Source organism: Magnolia sinica, chromosome 15, assembly GCF_029962835.1.
Source record: "Magnolia sinica isolate HGM2019 chromosome 15, MsV1, whole genome shotgun sequence".
Taxonomy (NCBI): domain Eukaryota; kingdom Viridiplantae; phylum Streptophyta; class Magnoliopsida; order Magnoliales; family Magnoliaceae; genus Magnolia; species Magnolia sinica.
In genome coordinates, this window is record NC_080587.1 from 96,968 (window position 1) to 122,904 (window position 25,937).

Sequence of the window (25,937 nt, forward strand, 5' to 3'; positions counted from 1 at the left end):
ATTTCAAGTTTCTTGAATCTCAGATTGCTTTAACACTTTGCTATTTAGAGAGGATCTTTCCGCCGTCATTCTTTTATATCATGGTGCATTTGCCTATACATTTAGCCAGCGAGGCAATGTTAGTCGGGCCAGTACAGTACCGCTGGATGTACCCAATCGAAAGGTGTGTTTTAAGGTCTCAATATGACCTTTCATTTATCTTGCTGTAATAGATAAAATCATGTATACTTATATGTCTATTATGTGACTATAGGTACCTACAGAGACTAAAGTCCTACGTTTGAAACAGAAGTCGGCCAGAGGGTTCGATTGCAGACGGGTACCTAGCTGAAGAATGCCTAACATTCTGCTCTCGGCACTTACATGGTTTTGAGACAAGATTCAATAGATCGGTTCGAAATGAGGACTTTAGGGATGCGACAGTAGGTCGTCCATTGGGAAAGATTGACGTGTTTATTATCGAATATGTTGATAGGACACAGGCACATAGATATGTGTTGTTCGTGCGGTCGCACCATTCATTGAGTAAGAGTAGTTTTATTTGTAGCATTAAATCATAAGAATCTCACTTGTTTATAACTTATTCATCGAATTGAATAAAATGCAGTGAACATAGGAAAGTGATTAAGAAGGAGATGCCCCGAAGAGCACCGAGGCTCCTAGAACACATCCACAATGAAAAGTTTCCAGATTGGTTTGGGAAGCATGTGGACCATGTTGGAAATGATCAAGTTCCGAAAGAAGTTAGAAGCCTGGCTCGGGGCCCTAACACTGTTGCAAGAAGATTTAAAGGATACATCATTAATGGTTTCAGGTTTCGTACAAGAGACCGTGAGAGGGACTTGAAAACACAGAATAGTGGAGTTGTAGTGACGGCAAAGACATCTGCTAAGGCATCTAGAAGACAACTGAAAGAGACAATCTACTCAGTGCTGTTCCATATGAATGTTCCCGTTGTTTGTGCAATCAATCAGGTAGGGCATTTCTTTCTTACTTAATTTTCTCTTATTAATTGAAGCGCTACATTTTTTAACTTACCATCCGATGTATTCAGATTTGAAGTCTCACACTTGATTCCACCAATGTGTCCTCTTTTCATGCAATCTTAGTGTCAATATTTCCCATGTCCTGATCAATTAGATTTCTTTTATATAACTGTTTGGTGGTGAATGGCGGTAGACCCACACCCAGCAATAGGTGTGCCTTCCACTCGAAACAGGACTTTGCCCTCTCTGTATCTAACTTCGTAAGAAAATTGTGAATCTGTTTGCTTAAATTCATTTTTTTAACAATTTCTATATGTTCTACTTCCATTTGGTTGCAGTTGCTTCCAAGTCTGTTTGGTAGACGTCTAAAAATGAGTTCACCTCATTTTGGTTAATTACAGCTCTTAATAGAGATCTTGATTGTTGCTTATCAAGAATATCGTCTCTAGTACATGATTACAATTAACAAAAATGAAGTGAACTCATTGTTAGGTGTTTGCCAAACAGGTCCTCTGGGCTCTTTCATCTTTAAGAAGACTAGAGTAACTTACAAGAGAAGAAACATTGATGGGTAGATAAACATTACAGGAGAAGAAAAGTGTTTCCTAGGTCTCTATGTTCCCTTTTCCTTTCTTTTTTACTTTCCTTTCTCAGCAGTCCAATACGATTCAAACTGTAAAGTGTTTCCTGGGTTTCCATGAATATTTTTATTTTTTTTTCTAATTCTTTTAGGGTGGAATATCAAATGGTGAAATGATAACCAGGAGGATAGCTTTCAAGCCTACTTATACAATTGCAGTAAGTTGGACTCCCTGATAGAACACTTGTACATTCAGCATGGATTGAAAAGGGAACACTATGTCAGTCTGACAGCTATTTTTATTTTTATTTTTCTTATAGGACTTGTTATGCGACACTTGCAGAGGAAACAACATACAGTGACCAGAGACCGACATGAGATTGAACTCATTGCACGAGGACGCCATGATCCTTGTGTGGTCCCTCGAGGTCTGTTCAGAAACTTCTTTCACAAGGAAACTCCCCCCTGTCATTCAATCTGTCATTTGCTTTCTTGGTCTACATTTAACCTAATTAAACATCATGGAAGAAGATTCATGTTAACAATTGCTTGCTGGTGTTGCAGTTGTGCTGATGGTGGAAGCCATGGTTGCTTTGGTTATTTTGGATCAACTGATGGTGCGGTATGCACAATGCCAGTTGCTACCCATCAACCCTTGCCACCAAGAACCTATGGAGGCACCAAAGCTTGAGGTTTGTTTTACCTGAAACATTGTCCAGTTGTTACTACTTTAAGGTTTCAAATTTTCTTCAGGCAATTTGTGGTTGTAATTTCACTGTTATGTCTCAGCCTTCGGAGCTTTTCAGAGTGATATTTTTATCTCATTTTTTTTTTTTTTTTTTTTTAATTTTTTTAAGCCATGAAAACTTTGCAAGATTATGTGAAGTAAATTTTTATGCTTCTATTTAGGTTCTTCTGTGAATCAAATATGTATTTGCAAAATAGTCTTGCTTGTACATCTTGATCATTAACTCTGAGCTTTCTACAAATTGTGGAGAAACTTCTAATTGCTGCCATTGCAGATGCTGATGTTAGTGTTCGTCAGTCAGTCTTTCTATCTCTGCATGGAAATGGAGGTTTCGATGAATTTTTGGCACAGGCTGATAGTTTGAGTGCTATCTTTGTTGCTCTTAATGATGAGGTATAATTTTTGGCACAACCTGCCAATGGTTCTCCTATGAGCATTTGAACTGTATCTTTATTTGAAAAATGTTTATGAACATAGGGGCATGTTCACTATCTTTTTTTTTTTTTTTTTCTTCTTTTCCATGTCATAGGATTTTGATGTTCGAGAGTTTGCTATATCAGTTGCTGGCAGATTGTCTGAAAAGAATCCAGCATATGTTCTGCCTGCACTTCGTCGCCATCTCATACAATTGTTGATACATCTTGAGCAAAGGTAATCTGAAAGATATCTACTTTCCAATAATATTATTGATTTATGGGGAAATGGATGCCCTTTTATTTGTTTCACATCATTATCTTTGAAATATTCAGATCACAACTTTTCTCTTGCTATTTAAGCAGTGCAGATAGCAAATGCAGAGAAGAAAGTGCTAAACTCTTGGGTTGCCTAATTCGCAACCTAATGTTGTATTAGACGTAATCGAAAATCAAAAGTAGCCTTCATATATGGAGGTTAGTTTTTTCTAGTTGAATATTTAATACAGAAATGGCATTTTAGTGATGTCTCATTAGTAGGTTGCTGTCCTGCAGATGGGTAACTATGATGCAATGATTATGCAGAAGCTTGCTGCCATGCAGTAGTTGGAACGTGAGCTTGAGGCCATCTCTGCCATTGATTACCAAGGAATTATGTTATTCCTAGTGAAGAAGTTCTTGTAGGTCTGTATTGATTTAGCTTAATCGCTTCATTGAGGTTGAGTTTAAATGTTGTTGGTGGTTATCTTCCTTTGGCAGGAACGTTTGAAGGATCTAGCAGGTAAAGATGCCCAAGAGAAATCTGATGCTGCTATAAAACCCTTTTACAAGAGCTTCCAGATGAAAGAAATGTCAATAAAAGACCGGATGATTCAAAACAGATACAGGAAAAGTCAAAGAAAAAGAAAAAGAGATTATAGAAGAGATAAGAATATAAATATTTGTGGAACCTAATGTTGAGTAACAGTTTGATTGTGTTTGTTTTGAAAACTTTAAGTAGACTGTTGTTAACTATTTTGCTGGTATTATGACTTTCATGATTGATTGTTTCATGAGTGGATTGAATGAATGGATTAGTAGTTTAAATAAATATTTTTTAAAATTAAACATTTTAGCCTCAATATGTAACCGAGGCTTGGATTTAGCCTCGGTTGTTAAGAACCAAGGCTGAAATTTCTGTGGCTAAAGACTTTAGCCTCGGTTGTTGAGAACCGAGGTTAAAAATAGATTTAGCTTCGGTTTGAGGCAATTGAGGCTAAAATTTGGATTTAGTCTCAGTTGAAAACAATGGAGGCTAAAATTTTGATTTAGCCTCGTTTCAAGAAAATTGAAGCTAAAAAGATTTTTAGCCTCACTTAAAGAACCGAGGCTATAAATGTCATTTTAGCCTCGGTTACTAAAACTGAGGCTAAAGCCTTTAGCCACAGGGGTTTCAACCTCGGTTTGGATAACTAAGGCTAAAGGCTTTAGCCTCAGTTTTTAACCTTTTTAGCCACGGTTTTGAATCGAGGCTAAAACCCCCTTTTCTTGTAGTGATTTTATATCAAGGTGAAAATTTTCTCCTTAGAGTTTCATGGGATTATGCGTTACATGGACCGTTCGGATTAGACACCTATGACATGTGTGCAAAGTTGCACATGTGCATAAGTGTGCAGGTGAGCATGACTCTCTCTCTCTCTCTCTCTCTCTATATATATATATATATAGAGAGAGAGAGAGAGAGAGGAGATGGTAGTATGAGTAGACCTCGTGGGAACTTCCCATGAGGTTGATATGTGTGGGCCCCACCGTGATGTGTGTCGAACGTCAACACCGTGCATTTGATGGGTCCCCTTTAAGTTATGGGATATCCCGAAAATTAACCATATATGGAACTTAGGTGGGTCATGCCATCTAAAACCATGTAAAGACATACTTAAAATATATCAAAGCACTTGGTGGGGCCCACCTGAGTTTTGGATGCAACTGGAACTTGGTCTAACCCCTCATCTAAGTGGGACACACAATGGAATGGGCTGGATTTGTGAACCGCATCTCCGTGGGCCGAATAAAAGATTATGAATGTTTTAATGGGACGGTAACCCATCTCAACTATTATATGTGGTGTGGCCCACCCAAGTCATGGATTGAGTTAATTTTTAAGCCCGTGGTCCGCCATGAAATGGTGCACTGATTGATGGGATAGATTTTCGACACACATCATGGTGGGGCTAATATAGTTTGAGCTAATGGAAAGTTCCTACTTGGTTGACCTCATAGTACTATTTCCACACACACACACACACACACACACATATATATATATATATATATATTGTAATAGTCACTCATGATGACTTATTATAAATTAATGCTCAACAAGTCAAATGTCATCATATTGTAAAATATATGAATTAATGTTCCTACTGATCTCATCGTGGATAGCTGATATTAACATCAGACAACATATAATATCGGTGGGCCAATGTTAATATCCATGGTCCATAGTAAATATCAATGGAATTTACCATGGACCGTGATATTAACATGGTTTGTAGATAATATCAGTGGGTCGCAGATAATATCAGTAAGCTGCTATTAATATCCACAGTCTACAATGTATGCTCGTGATCCATTGTTAATATCAAACAATCCTTAACTCCGACACTCATTTATTTAAACATTTCTCAATTCTCCAATTTCGACATTATCCTATTACAAATATTATCAAATTCATCCATTATACCAATTGTCACATTTATCCATTACACCAATCATCACATTTACTAATTACAAAAATCATCTATTGTTCTCGTGAAACAAATAATTAAATTAGAAGAAAGATTACAAAAATTATTAATCATACTCATGAAAAATACATTTGATACATTCGGCCGTAAATTGTTTTAAAAGTGAGTCTTCCTTAAAAAGAATCTTTGTGTGATTTCCTTCTAAATATGAGGTTCTACTTGGTGTTCCACCTCTTTCACCTTTTAAACCTCACTCTGAGAATACATTACAACTACCAACTATTGAAGAAGCTTTGACTTTGTGTGGTTTTAGGAAGTGAAAAAAAAAAAAGCAAAAAAAGAAAAAAAAGAAAAGAAAAGGAAGAAAGAAATGGCTAAATAGGCTTGTGCATGGCCTCACATTTTAAACCTATCCACATCTAATGCGGGGCCCATTGAATGCTCTCGAGGTAAATCCAACTTGTCCACAAAATGATTTTAATTTCATGTTACCGGCTCAAGTTTAAGGGCAAAATCCATCACAAATGAATCACATTAAATGAAATAATTTAGAATTAATGTATAAGTTGCATGCTATAAACATAAAACTAAAAAGACATTTCCATAGGTTTATGATTGTCCGATTAAAATTAACGAATTGGATCATGCCATATCCCTTTTAAAAGGACATTTTACTTTTGGAGATGAGAACTCCTACTTAGGCGCTATGGGGGGTGGATGGAAATTTTTGTCATCTAGAAAGTAAAAAAAAAAGTAGATTAAGGCTAGAATTTATTATTTATGGCCCATGCCAGCTCCTCAAACACGACACTTGATTAGGCACAAATAGTCCACATGGATTAGGTGTTGCCTAGGCCTCATCCAAGATGGTGCAACACTTATGGTGGGCTTCACCTTGATGTACGTATTGTATATCTAAATCGCATCCATTTTTTAAGATTATTTTAAGACATGAGCCAAAAAATGAAGCATGTCCAAATCTCAAGCCGACCATACTATGAGAAATTAGATATTGAACGCTTCACCGTTAAAAAGTTCCTTAGGCCCACCGTAAGGCTCGTGTAGTGTTTATTTGTCATCCAACCAGTCAATAAGGTCATGTAAACCTGGATGAAGTGATAAAACAAATATCAACTAAGCTTCACCCAAAACCCTTTTGGCCCATGAATGGTCAGTCACCACTGTTTCCCGTGGCATGGTCCACCTGGGAACTGGATTTGCTTCATTCATAGGCTCATGACCTAAAATAATCCCGCAAAATGGATGGACGGTGTGATATAGAATGTGTGAATCAAGATGTGTCCCACCGTAAGGGCTGCGACGTCTTGGGTGAGGATTGGGCCGCACATAATCAAAGTTTTGGATGATGCACTAGGGAATCTCAACAGGTGAAGTTGTCGGAGCATACTCACGTTCCCCTCACGGAAGCAGATTAAGGCCCAGTTTGTTAAATCTGAAGTCTAGAGCCTGAATCTGAAATCTGAAGCCTGAATCTGAAATCTAAAACTTGAATATGAAATCTGAAGTCAAAAAACTTGTTTGGTAACTATGGCTTAAGTATGAAAATTAAGTACTAAATTTGAAACAACCTGTTTGTCAACAAACATTTGAAATGTTTGAAATATGTTAATTTAACACATTTGCTCCTATCTATCTCCTATTTGGAAATGCTTTACATTATAAAGAAATTATTTTTTATTAAATGAAAATAAAATTATTCTATTTAATTCAAATAAACTATAAAGTACTTAATAGAAAATTAAAATATCGCATGGTATGAAAATGCCTTTGACCTACACCCCTGAATTCCATATCACATGGTTCCCACAATCCGTCTCATGTGAGATTTTATACCAGGTATAATGATTATAAATTAACCATACACGTCGAATTTTAGCCCTTAGATCGTAGTAAATTAGCTACTTGACTTCTACATCCATTCGTACACTTATTAGATCAAGATTATAACCCGTCTATCTTGTTCATACTATATGAATATGCTTAACTCACAATTAGAATTACAATCTAAGAAACTTAGACATGTGAAAAAGTTACTCGAATCTAATGATATACAGGTCCTACCCCTAATTACTTCATAAACCCGCTTTATGTTTATCCATTTACAAAACTGACGGTACAATCACCTGGATACATGACTTGAATACCAACAATCAAGTCTTCCTAGTTTTAGCATGTCATATGACAGTCCATCATGGTTGGATCCGCCAAACGGGTCACGTGAATATCATGATAAACCGATCATCATTAAGAGCTTAGGGTATAGGCCCAGACTACCTGGAAATTTGTAAATAAATATGCATAAATATTATTTTGAAGTACCGAGTGAGCTAGTCCATTTAAAAAGGCACGTGGGTCATCTATAATCGATCAAGGCCCAAATTGGACTGATGGAAAGAGTACGAAAAATGAGGAATGTCCAACAAATTTCAAGACATTCGGATGGCGCAACGTAACATAACGGACATTGGAAGTTACTTGAGAAGTGGATGGCAAAGTTGTAAATATCCGTTACTATTACATGCTACCGCTGACACTTTATTGAACTTCGTGGCCTACCCGATCAATATGCCTGCTCCATTTTCGGACCTATGTCCTAATATGTTGTGCCAATCTCGTTGAACAAAGTGGATTATACCACTTCAGTGAACTCTATGAAAATATTCAAGTTTATGTTACTTCCTGTTTTCACACGCTCACACATTATTCACACATTATTCGTTACGTAAAGAAGTTTTAACGTTACGAGTCATGCATTGGCAGATCGTGCGGCCTACTTGAAGATAAGATCTACTTCAAATTTGGGACCATGGGTTAGCACGGGGTGCTGAAGATGGTGAATGGAGTGGATCTTCCGGAAGACATTACAAGTAGACCCCACCTATTTTTAACAACAATATAGAAAAAAAACTCGTCCGCAAGCTGTAACAAATGACGCGGTGACGGTGAATATCATCCCCACGTGATAATGACATCCATCGTTGAAACCTTTTTAAGGGCCACTGTGATATTGTTTTACCATCCAACCTATTCATTAGGTCATGTATACATGGATGAAGTGAAAATACAAATATTAGCATGATTTGAAACTTCTCCAGCTCTCAAGAAGTTTTTAACGGTGGACATTCAATCCCCACCTTATAGTCCAATTAATCATTTGACCTGCTTCTTTTATTGGATCACACTTTAAATTATCTGAAAAAGTTAATAGACAGTGTGGATCAAACACATAAATCATGGTGAGGCATAAAGAAGTTTCACAGGTTAAAGGTTGATTTTGTATTGTACAAATAATTTAAAAGAAAAAATTCCAGTAGTAACTTGAAAATGGGTAATTTTGAAAGCAAAAAATTTTTGTTTAATGAAAAATCATGTGAAAAACCACTTAGCGCTTTCTGTCTTCTGCGTTAATAACACATTAACAAACACTACTAAACACGGAAATTTTTCCCTATTCCGTGTTAAGTGCAAAAATTCAGCGTTAACAAAGTGCGGCTCGGTCTCACCCAATATGGTGCATCCCTTATCATGGGGCCCACTTTGATGCTTTCATTCTATATCCATGCTCTTCATCTGTTTTTTCAGATCATTTTAAGGTAGGAGTCCAAAAATTAATCAGATGCAAATATCACATAGGCTATACTAAAGAAAATTACGGTGATTGAACGCTTGATTCGATGCTTTCGGTGTCTTATAAGATGTTTTAATGGTAAATCAAAACTGTTTCCTATAGTATGGTACGCCTGAAATTTTCATCTATTTTATTTTTAAGATCGTGCCCTAAAATAATACGGAAAAATGGTATGGACGATGTGGGCATAGAATGGATACATATAGGTGAGCCCACATAAGTCGCCGCATGGACAATGTCTTCCTGCTAAAGCCTTTCCCATATGTTATTGGGAAACGATGCTAGGCGGGGCCACCACGATGTTTGTGAGAAATCCACCCATCCATTTGTTTTGTCAATTCATTTTACGATACCATTAAAAAAAAAAAGAAAAAAAAAAAAAAAAAACGTAGATTAGGAAAATCTTCCTGATTTATACGTACAGTTGTAAGAATGTTTCAACGTGTTCACTGTATCTTTCTATTTACGCTCGTGTTAGGTAAAGTGAATTTATAGTATTTCCTCTCGTGTTGTATATTTGAATTACATGTTTTAAAATGAACTCCAAAATGGATGGACGGGCTGTATTTATCACAAACATCTAGTAGGCCCCACCTATCAGCATTGCGCAGGAAATCCGCGTCCGTGGCGCACGGTCGTTGGTGAGGCCGGGCCGCACCTAATCAACTCCCCAGTTTTTCACGTGACTGAATGAGAAGCCAAAAAGAAAAAGCGACAGCGCAGCTGGAGCTTCGAGAAGAGCGTCATTCCCTCGAGGCTCCCGTCAGCTGCAATTTGAATTTATAGCTCCCCTTCACTACTCCTTCCCCACCCAACATGATGAAGCGAACCCGACTAGATGAATATGTCATCTCCCGCCTCTGCCCGATTGTCATCCTTATCTCTCTTCTCCTCCTCCTCCTCATCCAATCCACCAACACAGACGCCCAAGTCCTCACAACTCGCAAAGCCGCTGCCCCCAGTCGGCGTGGATCCAAAGCCTACACTGTCATCTTCGATGCCGGGAGTACCGGGAGCAGGGTCCATGTCTTCTGCTTCGACCACAACTTGGATCTCATTCCCGTTGGAAATGAACTCGAGTTCTACAGTCAGGTAACTTTCTCATACTAGACTAAGGTGGTTTTGTCACGTGCAATGGAGACTACTGCAGCTAGACTAATTGCAATAATATTCAACGTATTGGATTGACTTTTGAATCACAAAAGAGAAAAGAATGCAAGACTGTCAGCAAGCTCAACAGTCTTCTAGTTCAAGCTCAACGGTCTTTTAGTCTTAAACAATAGATAATTTACTCAGACAGAATATCATTCAATGTATCTTATTCCATAGGCCTAAACCTTATTTATAATGAGTGCTTGCAATCTTCAATAAAAACTAAAAATAAGATTTATGGTTAGCCAAGATATGTAAAATAAGAAATCTTTTAAATAAAAAAGTATTTAAATAAAAATCTCTAAAATAAAAAAAGCGTTTAAATAAGAAATTACTTAAATAAGAAAAATCTAAGAATACTTATTTCCTAATATAAAGATATGAAAGAAAGGAAATTAGGGATAGGCTAAAAAGTGAAAGTGGGCATTTTTCTTGTGCACACATGTGAACCATGCACGTGCGGGGTGATTGCACCAATTCCCCTTGGCTTGGAAAAACTTGGCTCTGTCGAGTTAATAGCAATGTACTCCTCATATAACTCTGCATTGATGTGTTATAAATCATTTGTTGAGATTCACATGCTATCATATCTCAATCAGCCCTCTCATTTGACGAGAGGCTTTTGATACCCTCATTGGCGTGTGGAAACTATTTGACCATCCAACACATTTTAATGCATGGGCATTTTCACACCGGGCTCGAGTGGGGTGTCCCGTGAGATGGGGGGCACACTCAGGGTGGGTGGCCCGTGTGAGGCAGGTGGCTTGTGTGATGCGGAACCCCTGTGATGTGGTGCCCATGAGGGGGGTTTGACCGAGGACTTAACCCATGGAATGTGGGGCTTGGGCTATGAGATAAAAGGATTGATTCACTACGCTCTATCAATTCAAGCTTTTAGAGCAACTGGTTAGCTGTCATGCATCAAGGGATGTGGGAGCACACTCGGGGTGGGTGGTCTTTTGCTTGACTTCCTCATGTATGTCCTTAATATGCTATGCAAAAGATTTGTCGCAATATCGAAAGGAAAGAGTCTCATAGTGTGGTTCACATGACCGTTATAAGCAAACTCAGCTCGTGACAACATGATGTCCCATGAGTTTATATGATAACCGACCAAACATCAAAGACAAGTAGATTCCCAAAACCGTGGTTGATGACTTGCCCGTCTGTTTGTGGATGATAAGCCTTGATAACATTAATTTGGTTCCCATTTTAGACTACAAGGTGCGCCTGAATCATGACCGGATGCAATTGTTTTGGGAACAACGTGTAGACAAACCACCTATTTGAAGAAAACATTAGCAATGTGTAGGGCGTCTTGCATTTTCTTGCAAGGAATGAAATAGGCAATCTTTGAGAACCTATCAACCATAACGTAAATATAGTCATAGTCACGTTGAGTGTTTGGCAATCCCAAGATAAGTCCATGGTGATGTCTTCCCATGAAGCATCTGGCATAGGCAGTCGAGTATAATGACTAGTATTCTGCTTGCTACCTTTGTCTGGTTGGCACACTTGACTTTGACAAACAATGATTTTGGCATCTTTCTTAAAATCAAGTGAGGCCACATGAATGCAAGTTGTCGTATAACAAGATCTCACAAGGAGCCTTTGGGAAGACACAACCTCATGTCATAGAATAAGTACCCATCATGTATGTTGAATCGTAATACTTGATGCTTGAGCTAGTAGTGAGTATTAAAATTATCTTCCCAAAATCATCATTTGTTGCATAGCCTCTTTTAAGTTCCTCGAACCCAACATCGTAGACTGATAAGGTAGATAATAGATGTGATTTTCAGCTAAAGCCGTCTGCTACCTTATTTCCAACGTCCGCTCGATGTTTTAAGTTGAATGTGAACTCCTGGATACAAGCACTCCACTTTGTGTGCCTTTCGTTCAACTTCTTTTGAGAATTCAAATAACTTGACGCTTCGTGACTAGAATAGAGCACATACTCTCAATGAATGAAGTAATGACGCCAATGTTTCAAAGCCTGCACAATAGCATAAAACTCCATGTCATATGTAGAATACTTCTTTCACGCCTTATTGAGTTTTTAGCTGAAGAAGGCAATCTCGATGTTTTTCTTGGGTAAGGACACCTCCTATGCCTATGTGGGATACATTATAGGTAACTTCAAACACCTTTTCAAAATCAGGAAGCCAATTGGAGCTTTCAACATTTTCCTCTTGATTTCTTGAAATGCATTTTCGCTGCTTTAGTCCAATCAAATGACTGACTTTCATACATTCAGTAATGGGTGCCATGATGGAATTAAAGTTCCGAATAAAGCTTTGATAAAAACGTCTCTAGCCCATGAAAACTGCGAACCTCATGAATATTTGTGGGAGTAGGCCAGTCGACAATGGCCCTTATCTTTCAGAATCAACCTTCATGCCTTCTACTAGAATGATGAACCCCATGAAGACCACATTGGAACTCATTAAGGTACATTTCTTTAAGTCGATGTAGAGTTTCTTGTGGCATAATACTTTCATTTCATGACCAGGCAGAGATTGACCAAATGATCTTCATACGAGCAGATATAGATGAGGGTATCATTGAAGTAAATAATAACAAACTTACTTATGAATGGTCGTAGAACTTGCGTTATCACCCGCATGAAAGTACTAGGTTCGTTTGTCAAGCTAAAAGGCATGACTAGCCACTCATGCAATCCATCATTTGTCTTAAAAGCAGTTTTCTATTCATCTCTAGGATAAATCCTTATATAGTGGTACTTGCTCGACAAATTGATCATTGAAAAGATTGTAGCATTCCTCATCATGTCTAGCATGTCATCTAAGTGTGGAATGGGAAAACAATACTTTACCCTTATTTGTTGATGGCATGACTGTTAACACACATCTGCTAATTGCCATCCATTGGTGTCAACAACACTGTCACAACACACGAGCTGAGGCTATCACGAATGGAACCCTGTGTTCGCAATTCTTCCACCTGTCGACGAAGCTTTGCATGCTCCATCAGGTTCATTTGGTATGTTGGAAGATTTGGTAATGGCTTTTTAAGTAACAAATCATTCAGGCATGGGTGAAAGCTCATTTTGTAGTTCATCAAGGATTAAATCATGAAATTGAGATAGAATGTCACACCCTGGCTCTGAAAACCTGAGTTCGCTTGACTTAATCGCCGAGTCGAGGGTGTGACTCGATGGGGAAGGGATGATATTATACACATAAACATAATAATCATCACAAATAGTAAACTTAATTAATCATCATGCATCCAGTTAAAAGTATCCATTATCTATTGGCTGATATCTAGCACAAGTTTATAAAACAATAAATAAATATGGAAAATTCTTTATTCTCGTAGCAAATCTCCAAGAGTACGCCTCTCAAAGTCATTACTCCACATGTGAAGACTCCAGTTCATTTTATTGTCCTAGATGGTTTTTCAATTAATAGAATGAGCTAATAGCCCAGCAAGTAATTGTACGCATGATTTACAATATATGCATGATGCAAGTGCACATACAAGAATCTTAGTATGCCACATTACCACATAAACAGTTTCTTTAGTGAAAACTAGGGCCATAGCTATGCACAACGTCCGGCTTGCCAACACCCATCCGACCGAGACCCATACGAGCCCAACACGTGTAGGAGTTTACTCATATCCCGCGCAAACGCTGACTTGAGGTATCTCACGTACCGTGTGTAACTGTATAGTCTGTCAATGAGTGGCGCACTCTAGAGATGGTCAAACTCCTTCCCCAGCCTTGGCCGTAGTCCAAGGAGGAGGCCCTATTGGTACTAACTCGGGTTCCATTGGGAACTCTATTCGAGAATTTAAGGGATAACTCGATCTCCGAGTTGTTTGGTATTCTCAGAATGACATATCAAATACAAGGCAATTGCATAATTAAACAAATATCAACAGATTATAAAAGTTAAGGAAAAGGAAGCATGTAACGTTATGTAATGCACGTGGGAAAATCCATCCGTGATAGTGACTACTTACTCAAAACGACCCTTCCTTATTCGACCATTTTGACCTTTTGATAATTTCTTTATGGATTTGATGATTGCATTCGGGTCTACGATCTATAAAAAGTTTCATTTTTTAATCATGGTTATAATATAAGCATCAAGTTAATTTATTCCTTAATGTCCATTTTCTTAAAACTCTTGCAAAAATGAGTAAGATCTTAAAATTATTACATTAGTCCATTAAATCGGTCAATCAAGTCCCTAATTTCTTAGATATGAGCCGTAGATAGTCCATTTACCATGTTTTTAACCATATATTAAAGGTATTAATCTTTATTTTGGATTGAGATCTACCTTAAAGACAATTGGATGTTTAGATCCATCCGATCCGACCATTTATTTCTTTATTTTTCATGATTTTGGTCTAATGGTTTTGATTAATTTTTGATCAGATGATCTGGTCTAACATTAGATCAAATACATTTTTAATTTTCTTAAATTTAATCCCTTAATTGGTTTATTAAACCTTTGATCAACGGTTGGATTGGACCCGATCATTGATTTAATGGTCCAGATCATTATTATGATCTTTCTCCTAATTTTAACAATCTGGATATAGATTTATAAGGTCTTCAATCCATATTTACACCTAATGAATAAGATTTCTAAATATATAGTTAAATTTATGTGGGCCCACTTCACACTAAATGTTTATAATGGATTTTTCACTTACGGGATTATAACACTATAAAAGATATGAAAAACATAAATAATTTAACATGATAGACATGATCTTGTGGTCGGGCTCACTTAGATTTGATCTAAAACATTTAAAAGATATAGTATTAGAGCACTTATTCGATAAACAATTTGGATCATGAGGTAAGCTTTCAGAATTTCTCTTTTAATCTCTTTCTCTCTCCCTCTCTCTGTGAGTGATTACAAGAAGTGGTTTGACATTCCTTATATGGAGGAGCCAAAACTCTCTTACATTAATACACATACATATGTAACATGTGATAAACACGTGTAATATGTAATAAACACATGTTAAGTGCATGTAACTCTTATCTTAATGGTGAGAGGTTTTAGGGTGGATGAGGGTACAATCAGTGTGTGCATACGTGCCATGGAGATGTGAGTCCCACAAGTACATTCTTCTTAATCTAAGCGCATGATTAGATTGTTTATATCTTATGCCCTTTTGTAAAAATGATTTCTTGATTAAAATGACCATGGTTATTTGTAGGAAAATTACAAGTATTCATAGAGGCAGTAGTGCACCATAGATTGTACACATGCGTTCATGTGAAATAGGGTGTATAAATCAAGTGTGTACATGCCACGATCGTGTGGGCCATACCAAAAGTTTCTATGCCCAATCATTATATCAAAATGAAGCTTTGATTATAAAGATCATGGGAAAGATAATTTAAGTTAAAAAAAATAAGTGTATAATACTATGGGCCATGCTCAAATGTATGTTTATAATACATATGGATAATTTTTATGATTTTACGTATGTTAAAATAATTTAAAATCATATTATTGAAGATCTACTAGAGTCGTGAAATAAGAAGCTAGTATACTCTGCTAAGGGTCCACGAAATATGCTAAAATTAACGGTTCAAGAATTCTTGGCCTCAGATCTCAGCTTGTTATCCTTGTTCAAGTCAAGATTTTTATATGGCATTGTTGATATTGCGTCTAAGAACATATTAAACGGTTGTCTATAGAAAGATCAAGTAGTCCAATGAGAAATTCTCAAGATCTTGATGATACATCTATTATATGATAATTTTAACGGTAGATTTGAAAATTAATCAGTCACTATTCAATTTGGATGGTTTAGATCGATGATTCAAGGTTTGGATTGGTAATCCAACGGATGGATTATCAAAGGTCTTGGTTTAAATGGTTAAAATGACCCACTTGATGATCAGTTATGATTAAATAATTAGAAACCACGCCCCCCCCAAATAATTAGAAACCCCCCTCCTTCCCCAATTGCCAGTATATTACACAGAATGTTCTGAATCTCAGGTAGTTGAACAACAACATCACAAGTTGGATCGGTCTTGCATCCTACTAGAGTATACACGATTATCCATTCACGACTTTTTTCCATGAATCGGGCCATACTTAACACTGTAGAAGTTGGCTTTGCCTTTTTGGGTTCGTCATCCTTCATAGGGTTGAGAGTAATGGGCTTTCCTATTGTGCATAAAGCTGTATATGTTCTTGCAGCCTTTATGAGTTACATCCCTATCGTATATCCATGAGCACCTCATTAATATGTGTGACCTTCATTGAAATGATGTCACACTAAAGTTATTCTTTATAACGACCCAGGGGGGAGTTCACTGATTGAAAACACCGATTGAATGTAGAAATGGCTTTACGTGTTTAGGTTTTTATTGTGGATGGAGATTTGAGCCCATGAATGCCAAAGTTAATCTACTTAGGGGATTGAGATGTTCAACATATAAATGCATGAGTGGAGGTGGGTGTCTTTGCTTCCATGGTTTTTGCATAGAGTTGTTTACGAGATGAAAGTCCATTTATATAAGAAAGATTATAGATAAGTTGATTTTGAGTCTTTAATCAAAGTCTGCATTCTTTTTATAATGCATGAGATGTTAAAGATTGGCTGGGAGCTTGTTTACCTTTTCCCTTTCCTTTGTGGTGTGCAATCTTTCTCTACTTTTCTTTTTTCCTAGGTAGCTTGAGCCCTCGGTTGCTTTATGTGTTGGGGGTCCCTCCTCATGTGGAGGTGAGACCCGCATGTGTGGCTTAAATAGCCTTTTATTGTCACATGCGTGTGTGAGGGTATTTTGGTCTGTCGGCTAAGCAAACTAAAAGAGGCAAAAAATGTTTGTTTTTTTTGTTTTTTTGGTTTAGAGATATAGTTCTAGGAACATTGGGGTTTTTCTTTTTGGAGAAAAAGAGAAGAAAGAAGAAGAAAAATGAAGTTTTGTAGAAGATGAAGAACAAGAGCCTTCTACCATCAAAATCTTCACATCCGGGTTCGTGAGGGTCCATCCTGTCTACAATCCCTAGTTGGTGAGAAATTCCTTTGTTTCATGTTGCTTGTAATTCACCCTTGAGTGAAGTAGTTTGGGAATCCAAGAGAGGTCTCTTGATGATTGTACTTCTATTATTATTATAGTGGATTTGTTCTGGACTTGCTCCTGTGGTTTTTCCCTTCACATCGGAGTGTTTTCTATGTAAAAATCTTGGTGTCTCTTGCATCCTACATGTTTGATGATTTGCTTGGTTGTGTTAGAAGTGATTTTCATCCTTTAAATATTCTATATTGTTAATCCCATTGATTTGCACATAGAAGGGAAATGTGTGTGGTTTCCCAACATTATCTACACTAGGGCCTAATGGCTAGATTGGTTAGCATGAAGGTCACTTGAAAATAATTGAATGTAAAGGCTAACTTTGCTTTTGGTGGTAAGTAGTTGTCTTCCTGACAATATTGCTGGCAAGAGATACCTATTTTGTGAAAGTTCAAATTGAAAATAAAATTAAAATGTTCTTGCCAAGGGCTTGCATGGCCTGAGAAAATATTCTTTAAAATTCTTACTTAGTTTCAATTTTAGAGTCTCAAATAGCTCTTTGCTATGTCAGTTGAAATATGCAGGTCCTGCAGGATTCCATTTTAGCCTTGTTCATGGCTTCTTCTCAGTTCCTTTTGGTGCTTGTTTGCAGGTAAAACCAGGTTTGAGCGCGTATGCCAAGAACCCCCAAGAAGCTGCATATTCGCTCAAGTCTCTTTTGGTGGAAGCTGAAAGTGTGGTTCCCCCAAATTTGCATCCTAAAACACCAGTTAGAGTTGGGGTAATGGAATATTTCCTTGAGCATAAGTTCCAGAGTTTATACAAAGAACCCTATGTTCTATCTTGCATTTTGCATGCTGTTTGAAGCCATCTTTGATCATTGTATGCTTTTCAATGTTTATGCAGGCAACTGCTGGCCTTAGGTCATTGGAAGGTGACACGGCTGATAGGATTTTGCAAGCGGTAAATATACCCTTTTCATGTGAACTTATATTTTATGAGTGATTGCATTAGCTGAAATGTCTTCAGCTTTCAGTTGTCTGTCCTTCTTCTTTTCACATAGATAGAACTGTGGTGCAGGGAGTACCTTTAGTACCAGATGAATTCATTTTGGATGGATTTATTGTGGTGTTGGGAGCACCTTTACTACCCGTGTCCAGTGTTCGAAATATCGGTATTGTGTTACGTATCGCATTCTTGGGATATGGATACATATCAGTTATCGCATGGGATATATCGATTGTATCGTGTAATGTATCGTTGTTGTTGGAAACATGGGAAACATTGGGAAATTGGTTGAATTTTTCGATGAAACTTTGGTAATTGTTAAAAAAGACATCAATACACACTTATAAATCAAAACATTACAAAAAAAAAAAAAAAAGTACACTTAATATGTTTTCTTTGTATGGAGTCCTAATCTATGTGTTGTCTAACTAAATTGATCATGTATATTCAATGTCTATTCATATAATTTATAAATGTAAGAAGATGTGTGGAAACACAAGCAATACATTCAAAAGCAAAAGAAGAATCACTAAATTAGGTTATAGACATGTTTGATGTGATGTCTGAATACAAAGATTGCAAACAACTTGCGAGAAATTGGGAAATTTTGATTTTTTTTCAATTTTTCGCAACTCGGCCCATCTCCTTCAAATCTCAAAATCGAAGCTCCCAATCCATAATTTTTCATGCAGAACATGAAAAATCATGAATTTGTAACAATTTGACACTAATTTAACATGATTTACAAAAAATAAGAGCATCAAAATTCAAAAATTCTCACTAGATTGAACATGTGGGATATATCGCACTACTTGTGCGTTTCGTATTGCTCTAGTGGGATACAAGATATATCGTGAGATCTATCGGCTGATATCGTCGATATTTAAAACAGTGCCTGTGTCCAATGGATTGGATTTGAGGGTACTTACAGGACATCGTGCTTGTGATGTTCCCAGTCCAAAATTGCATATCTTTTCTTTTTCAAATGCTAACTTAATTAGTTTTAAAAATAAATTTCTTTTGGCTATGTTTTCTTGCTATATTTGGCAGCTCAGGCTGCAGTTCAGTGGCATACGGGGGGTGTTTCAACATTGAGGTCTCGGGTTCAAGGTCACCTTACATTTACAAAAAGGACCTCAAGCTGCAGTCTTATGTTGGCGAATGCATAGTTGTTAAGAACTTATTTATTTGACTGGAAACAGCCATTTGATTTTATTAAGCACGTTAATTCTCCATAATGTGGGCCCCAAATAGATGGGACAAGGCGATGATGATAATGATGATGTTCATTCACCCAGATCTCATGCTTTTATGATTCCTCTCATTTTGCGCCTCTATCAAACCTAAAATCCCCTTTGTATTATTATTTGTCAAGAAAGAGCCCCCAAATTGGGAAGCTGCATTTTGGTGTCAAGTTAGACTTTCCTATTCTCGTATTTGCCCTTCATTAACTAAAAAGAACTAGAACCTTTGTTAAATCCATCTCTTGCCTCTTCATACGAAGGACTCTTCTAGCTACACCCCTCAACTCACACTCTTTCACGTGTCCATGCCTTCACCTTTGCAGTCCTCCAAGGGACAAGATTGTGAGTTTTGGAAAACCCTAAATCCAAGAGGATTTGATTACATATTCCCATTTAATCTAGACCATTGGTTGGACCTTTTCCATCCATGCATTCCTAATCACCAAGAGTCTCCAACTGGTGGTGGCTACGGTCATCAGATCAGTTAAAATTTTGATGTACTGCTCATCCATGGAAGATCGAGCACCTAAACTGTGGGATTGTTCTGTGAGTGGCTCCAATCTCATATAGGTCATCTTCATTTTCACATGAACAGCCAGTATTCCCAAGTAGTGCACTTGTGAGAGTAGATTTGGCATGTTTGAGTTCAAAACAGAGGCATTTTTGTTTGAGGATTTAATTTATTTTAAGGGCTAACTATGGTTGTTCAACAACATTTCCAAATGGTGGCGACTCATCAACCATGCACGTTGCGTGCATTTAAGGTATTTTGGACAATCCAAATTGTGGGCAGACCGTAGCTAAAAATAAATTGACCAGATGATATTGACCTTTTTTTCTTTGAATTTGGATCGCTGGCCATTTTACTTCTCCACTTCATAGCCACTAATTAAGTGGTTGCAAGGTTATGCTCTATCCACAGTGGATGGCTCCAATCGCACATGCATGATTTTCATTTCCACAAGAAAGGTGAATAAGCCCTCATGGTGCTCTTGTACAAGTAGACTTAGCATGTTCGAGTTCTATACATGCATTTGGACTATACACAGTGGGGCTCATGATTTGAACAGCACAGTGCTATACATGCAGGCTCGTTGTTTATTGAGACTACTCTCCACCATATAAAAGATGGGAGTGAACTACCATGATGGTAGGTCCATTGTCACAAAAGGAGGCTTCTCTTTTTTAACACTTCGAAGAAGGGGAGATACAATATTGCCAGTAGAATTGAATATAGTAGAGTCATCTCTTCACAGTACTCCTGACAGGGTGATGTTTTGCCTGGGGCCATCCATTTACGAAGGCCCCATCAGGAATGGTCCATGTTAAAAACAGCCTATCAGAGAATGTCATGCCTTTTCATCACTTCCTCACATTGAATGTTGACAGTAGACCGGTCTCATGTCCTACATTCTCTTTGAAGTCCCTGATCAAATGGCTAGGATCATTTAATCTTTGCTTATTTTGGATCAATTTCCATCTGCAGTATGGAAACTTATATGGAATGTCCAAAATTATAGGTCATACTGGCACTTGTATTTGGAGAGATGGCTCTACCATATTTGAGAACTATTGATGCTACTGTATCATCTTCCTTTAAGGAGCAACAGTAGCAGCTTGCTTTGGTGCTATGTTTCCTGGGACACATGCCAACATGCCAACCTGTGTATGAGATCTGGGACATTCACCACGTAAGGCACACTGCAACACCTACACTGATAACTGGTGCTGTTCACTCGTTAGATAGGCCACTCATGCATTGAATCTGGACTCCTCAGTATTACTGCTGTTCAACATCCTTGCAGAGGAACAACGTCAATTCCAACTGACAAAAAAAAGTTTCTTTATCTCAAACGATGCTTCTAGACTCTTCTCAGGCTTAGGTACACACCAATCGCCCCCTACAAATTACTCCAGAAGACAATGAAGGGGTGTTCACACAGCCAGATACTTAAAAAAAAAACAAACTGTCAAATTAATGTGAAAGTAGAGCAGATACAAATCTGTTATGTTCCATACACCTCCAACACAAAAGGCCCAAAAAACCCTAGGTGACACCATTCTCTAGGGTTGAAAATTTGTGATTTATCTCTCTACAATGATCCGATCAACATGGGACCACTTCCAATAAACTCCAATTAAAAAACCGAACCAAACAATACTAAAACCCACGTTTTTCAAAATTTGTTTTTGTGGACAGCCTTGAAACACCATCAGATAGATGGCTTTAACAAAATTTGAAAAAATCACCAAAAACTATGATAAATCAAAATGATCCGACCAGTAGTGGTTTTGTTACGATTTGACAACCATGACCGTACAACTGTTGACGTCAGCAGTACGGTCAGATGGCGTCGACACCTGTGGACAACACTTCAAGTCGCCTTTGATCCTCCTTTGTTAAACCCATATGACGATCTTGATTCTCTAATATGAAGATGAAAGATTAAAAACTTTGGAAGAATGAATGAAAAGATTAGAAGAAAACGAAAAGAATGAGGAAAATGTAAAAAAAAAAAAACAAACATGAATACTCTCTCACGCTTCCCCCTTATTTTATTAAAAAATGTCTCATCATAAGAAAATGACAGAAATACGCTCACCTACATGTACACATCCTAACTTAAATAAATACACCTAAAATAACCTTACAACTCAACATGCTTTCTAATGCAGGGGTATTTTCACACCAGGCTCGAGTGGGGTGGCCTGTGGGATGCGGGGGCACACTCGGGGTGGGTGGCCCGTGTGAGGCGGGCCCCACCCATGTGAAGCGGGTGGCTCGTGTGAAGTGGGGCCCACGAGGAGGGTTCGACCGAGGACTTAATCCATGAGATGTGGGGCCTGGGCTATGAGATAAAGGGATTGATTTGCCATGCTCTATCAATTTGAGCTTTTAGAGCAAGTGGTTAGTTGTCCTGCATCAAATTGGTATTAGAGTAGGAGGTCTCGTGTTCGAGACTCCTTATCGAGGGTGATTAATGCACACTCGGGGCGGGTGGCTCGTGTGAGGCAGGCCCCACCTATGTGAAGCGGAACCCATGTGAAGTGGGGTCCACGAGAAGGGTTTGGCCGAGGACCTAACCCCTAAGATGTAGGGCCTGGGCTATATCATAAAGGGATTGATTTGCTATGCTCTATTAGTTCAAGCGGTTAGTTGTCCTGCATCACTTTCCTAGGGCAGGAAAAGAGATGAACTAGAGGCAGGATCCTTAGGGAGGCCTTGAGGATATCTAGTAAGGATTTCTCTAGGGCGACCATTGTTGAAGGTGATTTGAGTAGCTTTTGCAGAATTTCCGGCTGTGGGACCTTATTTTGTTTTCAGTGAAATTCCCAATAGTGACTCTAGGCTAAACATTTGGTTTGCTCGTGTTAGTAGGGAAGCAAATGGTATTGTCGATGTTTTGGATAAGGAGGTGTGAGCCATTTGTCTCTTCTTATTGGGAATTTATGCCCTCTTATGGTTTTGCTTAATAAAATTTGGTTATCTTCTAGTAGAATGGTTTTTTTATTTTTTATTTTTTATTTTTTTATTTTTAAATAAAAAAACTACAAAAGTAAAGCTTCATGTGATTTTAGATTGTTCATGTAAGTTACATTTGAAAAGTTTGATATCCTCAATTTTTTGAACCTATTATTAAAGTATATTGGAACATAGACAAGGATAGCTCATTTGTGGACTGTGTCATGTGTTTAGTGTAAGCACCTGGATCATACTTGATTCTTATACCTTTTTAACAGGGGAATGCAGCTATAACTCTGTCATTATTTGCTTCAATCGAATGCTTGCATGAACTCTGATGAATTTAGATGTCTGTTTTATAGGTCAGGGATTTTCTCAAAGACAACAGCTCATTGAAATTCAGACCGGACTTGGTCACTGTTCTGGATGGATCTCAGGAAGGCACCTTTCAATGGGTATGTTGGGAGAACTTACTTTTTCTTTCTTTTGTCTACGTAGATTTAGTCGAAACAAATCATGATTCCAGTACTTGCCAATTATGCGTTTTTGAATCACAGACCTCTCTTATCAGTCAACTACTTGTGGCTAATTGGAACAGGACTAGAGCTATTTAATTATGAGGTCTATGACTGTTCTTGTGCACAGGTATTTTGGTTATACAATCACTTCTCAATGAAAACAATGGCCATTTCGTAGGTAATGCACTGTTATACTGCATGGGATATCTGGGCTATAAAATTATTTCTCAATGAAGATCATGCCATTGAGCCCCTCTTATTCAACAAATTCAGACCTGGAGCAAATTCCTTGAGTCCCTCTCCTTAAAACCATTACATTTTAGCACTGCATTAGGCTGTGGCTTTAGGGAGATCCTTTGTTTCCCTTCCTATCGGAGTAATTATTTTATTCTTTTTTTAAAAAAAATCATAACAAGCTTTCCACTGTTGATGTGGACTTTAGTTAGTTCCTAGGGAGGAAAATAAGCACCTAGTGTTGTGGCTAAATGATGGGGACATCTCGCGTACATGCACGCCCCTCCCCTCCAATGGATGTACGCAAGGAAGAGGGGGGCCCCACTATCGATCTGGATCGATGACGATGTCCAGGGAGGACCCCCTAGTTAGAGGATTGTGTTTTGGTTCCTTGGAATGAACCCGATCATCATGTGAATCCCACCATGGGTTCTCATGATCGTGATTCACTATTCCAAATGATCTAGTACTTTGAGTTTTAGTTATTATTGTTATTAGGAACATCATGAATGGTTTAGATTATTTTGATTAGTTGTTAATTGTGGTTACTTCGTCTCTAAGTAATAGGTTGCACACATGGCGTGAGTTTTGGGGTATATGATTTTATTATAAATAGGCACCCTTTGTAGTCTTTTTCCTCGTTGGAGATTGAATAAATTTTTTGCGTTTTCCTGCTCCTCTCTGAGTTGTGAAGCCTAATTGGGTGCGAAAGCCTCCCTTCTTTGAAGGGCTAACTACCGTGGTGCGAAGCCACATCCATCCCAAATCGCCCCCATCTCCTACCATCCATATTCCTCATCTTCTACAGCCATCCCCTCATCAAATCCACCCACGTTTGTAGTTAATCTTTCCCCTACAGAAGATTTCCAGAATCTGGTCCTGCAGGAGGGCTGAAACTTCGGCGGAGCACCGTGCACAAACCAGACATCTAATCGGTGTGAAGGTGGACCTCCCCTAGCCGACCAGCACCTACCTGGCGGATTTTAGATTCGTGGCCCCCACACACGTGCGAGCAGGATCCCACGCACGTGCGTTAGGCCTGGGCCGCTGTCCACACATGTGGATCATCTTGGGTTCGTTTCTCTCTTTTATTTCACTCCTCTCTCGCCTTATTTCTCTAACCCTAACCCTAGATAATCCTAAATCCCAAGTCCTATTTCACTTTTGCAAACCCTAGGTTTTCCCGACTTGAAACATGTGAATCCCTTGGATTAGAAAGTAATCCTTAGCATGTGTGGATGAATTTACTCTCCTTTGAGCATTGTTTAGTTTATAATTTTTAATTGATCCAGCCCTAACATGTGTAGGCTTGGACTATTATAGATTCCCCTTGTTGAATGCTTGACTTTTATGTGGGATGTGAAATTTTTTGTGATTGTTTTAAAATTAGTGTGATCTAAAGCCTGAAATCTTGCATATCATATTTAATTTCTATATCCTGCATCACTAAAGAACCATTTCTAGGAAGCACAAAAGAATAATATTCGAGAAGGGATGGAAGAGGAGCATAGAGAAGACGAGAATATAGAAAAAGGCTGATGAGGACATCGTGCACACGCACGCCCGCACACCACCACCCCTACGCACATACGTACGCAAAAGGAGGACCCTACCATCGATCTGGCTTGATGACGACGTCCAAAGAGGGCCTCCTAGCTAAAAGACAAGTTTTTGTTCAGAAAAGTGGGTCCGATAGTCAAGAAAAGCCCATCATGGGATCTCATGATTGTGGCCCACTCGTCGGATTGATTTCATATTTTAGGTTTTGCTTATTATTATTATTTAAAACATTGTGAATGCTTTAGATTTCTCTGTTTGGTTTTTATTTTAGTTTACTTCATCGCCAAGTAATAGGTTGCGCATAAGGTGCGAGTTTTTTCGGTATAGGATTTTTCCTATAAATAGGCACCTCTTGTAGTTCTTTTGATTCAATGAAGTTAATAAAAAAAATTCCTGCTTTATTATTCTGCTCTCTTCCTGAGTTGTGGAAGAATTCAAAAGTGGGTGCGAAGCTCTCCCTTTTCGAAGGGCTAACTGCCGTGGTGCGAAGCCACATCGACCCCAATTCATCTCCATCTTCCATCATCTTTTTTTCTATCTTCCCCCACCATCCGTACTTCGAATTTGTCCTTTTGTTGTATTAGATTTCTTCATTACAGCAGATTTCCAGATTTCGGCCCGCAGGCGAG

The 25,937-nt window shown here is 38.1% G+C and overlaps 2 protein-coding genes across 9 annotated transcripts in view; both read left to right on the forward strand.

Moving 5' to 3' along the window:
- The first annotated feature begins 889 nt into the window (after positions 1 to 889).
- LOC131227836 (chorismate synthase 2, chloroplastic-like) lies at positions 890 to 3,779 on the forward strand. 5 transcript variants are annotated; one of them, XM_058223648.1, is made up of 5 exons: positions 890 to 974; positions 1,719 to 1,784; positions 1,910 to 1,994; positions 2,131 to 2,707; positions 2,844 to 3,263. In XM_058223648.1, exons 1-4 carry the CDS (start codon positions 942 to 944, stop codon positions 2,271 to 2,273), a joined length of 327 nt encoding a protein of 108 aa, XP_058079631.1. In that variant the 5' UTR covers positions 890 to 941; the 3' UTR covers positions 2,274 to 2,707; positions 2,844 to 3,263. The 5 variants fall into 5 exon arrangements, 1 of the variants encoding a protein (XP_058079631.1); XR_009162529.1 differs by lacking the exons at positions 890 to 974; positions 1,719 to 1,784; positions 1,910 to 1,994 and adding exons at positions 3,283 to 3,411; positions 3,487 to 3,779 and having other exon boundaries at positions 2,541 to 2,707; positions 2,844 to 2,965; positions 3,094 to 3,204; XR_009162531.1 differs by lacking the exons at positions 890 to 974; positions 1,719 to 1,784; positions 1,910 to 1,994 and adding an exon at positions 3,283 to 3,779 and having other exon boundaries at positions 2,537 to 2,707; positions 2,844 to 2,965; positions 3,099 to 3,204.
- Positions 3,780 to 9,829: 6,050 nt separating this feature from the next.
- LOC131227072 (apyrase 2-like) overlaps positions 9,830 to 25,937 on the forward strand; it is a 28,171-nt gene continuing 12,063 nt past the window's right edge. The window contains exons 1-5 of one of the 4 annotated variants that reach the window (XM_058222780.1): positions 9,830 to 10,197; positions 17,934 to 18,062; positions 18,188 to 18,244; positions 19,345 to 19,392; positions 23,359 to 23,451. In XM_058222780.1, the coding sequence (XP_058078763.1) occupies positions 9,922 to 10,197; positions 17,934 to 18,062; positions 18,188 to 18,244; positions 19,345 to 19,392; positions 23,359 to 23,451 (603 nt within the window). In that variant the 5' untranslated portion in view covers positions 9,830 to 9,921. Of the gene's footprint in view, positions 10,198 to 17,933; positions 18,063 to 18,187; positions 18,250 to 19,344; positions 19,393 to 23,358; positions 23,452 to 25,937 lie in introns of all 4 variants that reach the window. The other 3 variants (XM_058222782.1, XM_058222781.1, XM_058222783.1) reach the window with 3 other exon arrangements.

Excerpts from the sequence above, each read along its gene's own strand:
- LOC131227836 (XM_058223648.1), top strand. The coding sequence starts at position 942 with ATGAATGTTCCCGTTGTTTGTGCAATCAATCAG. Across the intron at positions 1,785-1,909 it reads AGCCTACTTATACAATTGCA|AGGAAACAACATACAGTGAC; the intron begins GTAAGTTGGACT and ends CGACACTTGCAG. Across the intron at positions 1,995-2,130 it reads TCCTTGTGTGGTCCCTCGAG|TTGTGCTGATGGTGGAAGCC; the intron begins GTCTGTTCAGAA and ends CTGGTGTTGCAG.